Below are 4,106 nucleotides of genomic sequence, written 5' to 3'. Positions count from 1 at the left end.
CAGCACCGAGGGTTGCGATCCCGTTGCCGGTCCCGGTCTGGTACAGGCGCGACACTGAGGGCTGCGAAAAAAAGACAAAAAAAAGGAAAAAAAAAAAAGTCCTTGTCTAAAAATTTTAATGTCTGGGTCATATCAGACAGGATTGGCCTCTGTGGATTATCTGTCGCCTTGAGAATGGCTCACCCTTCACTAGTTCTTCATGTGCCATGTTATTTTGGATTGTAGTTAGACGTCATGAATGTGATGTTGTGGAGTCTCTGAATTCTGATGTATTTCTCTGAAGAGTGTTGATATTCTTGTTTTCACAGGCAATGAACTTGGTTAGACTCAAACCACAAACTTTGTCTCACCTGCAGTGGGCAGCAGTGCAAATCTCAATTCAGTTTGTTTCCTAGCTGTAAGCTGTCTTGAGTCTGCCGTGCTCATGCATGGTTCAGGGATTGGCCAGAGATGTGAACAGTTTATACACAAAATTATGGGCTCTGCTTCTCTGGCTCTGTCCCTTCCAGAATTTTCTCCACATTTTCCTTTAACTGTGATTTGCCCAAGGTCTGTCCTCTGCGTTCTCCAGGCCAGACAGGTAGAGTTTTGCATAACTGTGGCCTGCCTTCAGGCAAAAGCTATATAATGGAATTCATCCTGTGCTGGTCTTTAAGTTTTGGCTACTCTTCAAAATCTTCCTGCATTTGTTTGCTCTTCAGAACCTTTGGATAGTTGGGTTTTTTGTATTTTTTCAAGTTTATGGTTATCTGTGGGAGGGTCAGCCTGTTAGGAGTTGACTCAGCTATATTGGAAGTAGAACTGGCTGGTTGGTTTTATTTTGTTTGTTTTTGGTGGCCTGCCGATAAATACTGACTGATTACATTTTAAGCTGAGAGCCGGAATGCTCAGTCCAGCATTTCTTTTTTTTTTTTGTCTTTTATCTTTTTCCGTGTTCGGCAACGGATCGCAACCCTCAGTGTTGCCCCCGTACCGGACCGGGACCAGCAACAGGATTGCAACCCTCGGTGCCGCTCCCACGCCTCGCCCAGCCAGTGAGCGGGAACCGGTCTGTACGTGGGATCTGAACCCTCGGGCGGGAGCGCCGCCGCGCTTCCCAAGCGGCACACTATCCAGTGCGCCACCGGGCCGGCCCTCAGTCCAGCATTTCTGTGGAAGGTTAACTAGAGAAGGAGAGACCAGTGGATGGGCTGGTGGAGAGGGTAGTTTGGGTGTCATTAGCCAGACCTGACATGATTAAAAATGGTAGCAATATTTTTTAAAGGGGGCCATTTCAATAGAAGGACTCAATGGCATTCAGGCATAGGCTGTCAGGGACTGATGAGAGGGGGAGGGACTTTTAGATGACTCCATAATGGAGTGTGTTTCTGGATGGAAACAGAGAAGATCAATGAGCACTACGGTTTTAGACGTGCTGATTTGGCTCAGTGATCATACATCTCTGGGCTCCTGTGGCATGTATCCTGACCTAGGGTGAGAGATGGGGGATGATGGATAAGATATAACAGGCTGGCTAATGAACTCTCAAGATGAGCTGTGCCTGAGTTTGAAGGCCACCCATATTTGTGGTATTGGGGGAGAGGAAGAGAAACCACCCAGGGAGCAGGGAAAATAAATAACAATTGTACCCTGATAAGCCATATGCGTGTTTTGTCACATGAAATCCGCTTAGTGCCCTAGAAGAAAGATTCTCTTATTGTCCCCAGGCTCAGAGAAGCTAACCAATTTGCCTAACATTGCCCAGCTGGTAAGTGGCAATGCTGGCAGTTGAGCCCTTTGCAACTGCAGAGCTTGAGCTCTGAACTAGGGCTCTACACCACATCTCTCTAGAAAGAGGGTGGAAGAGCAGAGGGTAGTTCTTGTAAGTGAGAGTGAGCAACAAATTTGAAGATGTCAAAAGATTTGGCAAGTCATGGTTTGATATTTTCAGCGTGCTGGAGGGGGACTAGTGTCCAGACTACAGAGTATGAGGAAGAGACTCAACAGTGAGGAAATTGAATATAGACCCCTGGACCAACAACTGGAATAGAAGGAAATGGAAGGAGCAAAACAGAGTTTCCTTGGTTCAGAGGCGTCCTGGGGGTGTTTGTAGGTAAGGGGATATTTCAGGTCGGTGTCATAAAGATGGGAGAGCACAGCAGTGTAGGGCCGCACACTGTAGGGCCCTTGTGTAGGGCCACTGTGTGTAAATACTGCTCTGTGTGTGCAGACCATCCAAGGGCCTTACACGTGAGTGTCTGTTCCACATCCTAACAGTGCTGGCTCATGCTGGGAATGGGCATATATGGCTTTCAAAGCCACTTCCACCATTTTTATCTCATTTGAACCTAATAATAGCCTTTCAAGTATTTCATATTAAAGAATTTTAGATTCAGAGGGGCTCAATGGCATGCTAACAGGAGGCAAATTGGGACTCACCTCTAGACCACAGAGTTCTCAGTAAGGAGTGAGTTTGTATCAGGACAGTTTACCCTCTCAGGGTTCCTGTCTAGGACTGCTAAAGAGGAAATCACACCCTTTTGGAAGTGATGAAAAAGAGTAACTTCTGCCTCTTTTTCACCCATCTTTGGCTTCTTCATAGGGAAAAAGTAATGTTGGGTGACTTTATGGGAAAGAACTGAGTATGTGGGGCTGAGCCCCTCCTGGGTTCTCTGCGGAGGGGGTACTTTCTGGTGCTCCCTGCCATGTGGTCCACCTTCCCACCCGCTGTTCGACAAGACTCATAGTGGGACCTGGTGCCTGAAGGGCTACATCTTTGTGACTCAGGGATAAGGGGTGAGCTTGTGTTCCAAGCTGTATCTCCAATCCAGTTTGACCAGGACCAAAGCTGACTCACCTGCCTGACACCAGTATCTCTTCACAGCCAGTTCCATGCCTGGGTTGGAAAGGAAGGGAGCAGCGCTAAAGAGGCAGTTAATCCCCCAAAGGGAGGCTGGAAGTTTTCCATCTTCTCCATGAAAGCTAAATTCCAACATAAGAACAGAAAGATCTTATAAATCTTCAGCCCCACACCAAGAGGGGTTTTGTGATTCGTGGTGGGTGAGGAGGGGACGATGGGACAGTGGAAGCAGGGGTCCTGTGAGGACTGGTTTCTTCCTCTGCAGGTCAATGACCAAATGAAGCTTACGGTGCTGGGGCAGGACTCCATCATGGTCACCTTCTCCTCCATGAATGAGACAGTCACACTCACTGTATCAGCCAACAACTGTCCCCACGGGATGGCTCATGACAGACGGGTAAGACAAAGCAGACCGAGCCCCCAGCCCTGATCCCAGGCATGGCAGTGTGGGCTGCCACTCCACATCTGGGGCCTGAGCTCCTACTCGCCAACACCCTCCATGCAAGCCCTGCCCCTTTCTCTGTCGTCATTCACTGCCTGACCTTAGCACCGCCTTCTCTGTGAAACATCCCATATCAGTTAGGAGTCTTTCTGTTGTAAGTGATAGAATCCAATGTGGACTGTCTTAAACATGGAAAGAGAATATATTGGCTTAGTAAACCGAAAAGCCTGTGAATATGCAGCTTCAGGCATGGTTGGATCCAGGCCCTCAAATGTCCCCATCAGATCTTCCCATCTCTTGGCTCTGCTTTCCCCTTTGCCAGCTTTACTCTTGGGGAGTTTCTCTCCTGTTGGTGATGAGATAGTATGAGCATCTTTGGGTTAGTATTTTACCAGCTTTGGTGTGTCCAGGAGAAGGAGGGCTTGTTTTCCTAAGAACTCCAGTAGGGATGCCAACACCAGCACTCACTAGCTCCACTGGATGCCTGTGCCTGAGTCTTCCCTGTGGCTGGGAGTGCGTGTGGCTCCCAGTGACCAGGCTTGGGTCTCACATCCATTCTGGGGGCCAAGGGGTGAGATCAGCCCCAAGGGAACCACCTGGACAAAGGATGAGGCAGAAGTGTTTTCCTAAAGGAAAATCAGGGTGCTGTTACCAGAAGGAGGGGAAATGATGCTGGACAGAATAACTACCGATGCTGTTGATGTATTCTTCACCAGCCCCTTCCCATCCCAACTGGAGTCAGTCTCTCCCTCTGCTCGGCCCTCCTAGCCCTGAAAGCCTCCATTCTAGGACTCCTTTCTTTACAAGTCAATCTTCTCCACCAGA

At 48.5% G+C, this 4,106-nt stretch overlaps 1 protein-coding gene across 1 annotated transcript in view; it reads left to right on the top strand.

Moving 5' to 3' along the window:
• Positions 1-4,106, top strand: part of LOC103582895 (chromosome unknown open reading frame, human C3orf20) — an 87,394-nt gene that overhangs the window by 36,868 nt on the left and 46,420 nt on the right. The window contains exon 9 of the mRNA XM_008564366.1: positions 3,105-3,236. Coding sequence (XP_008562588.1) covers positions 3,105-3,236 — 132 coding nt within the window. The remainder of the gene's footprint in view (positions 1-3,104; positions 3,237-4,106) is intronic.

This window comes from Galeopterus variegatus, unplaced genomic scaffold (genome assembly GCF_000696425.1).
Source record: "Galeopterus variegatus unplaced genomic scaffold, G_variegatus-3.0.2 Scaffold185, whole genome shotgun sequence".
Lineage (NCBI taxonomy): Eukaryota > Metazoa > Chordata > Mammalia > Dermoptera > Cynocephalidae > Galeopterus > Galeopterus variegatus.
The sequence above is the reverse complement of the archived record's forward strand: the minus strand, read 5'-3'. Positions and strand labels throughout refer to the sequence as shown.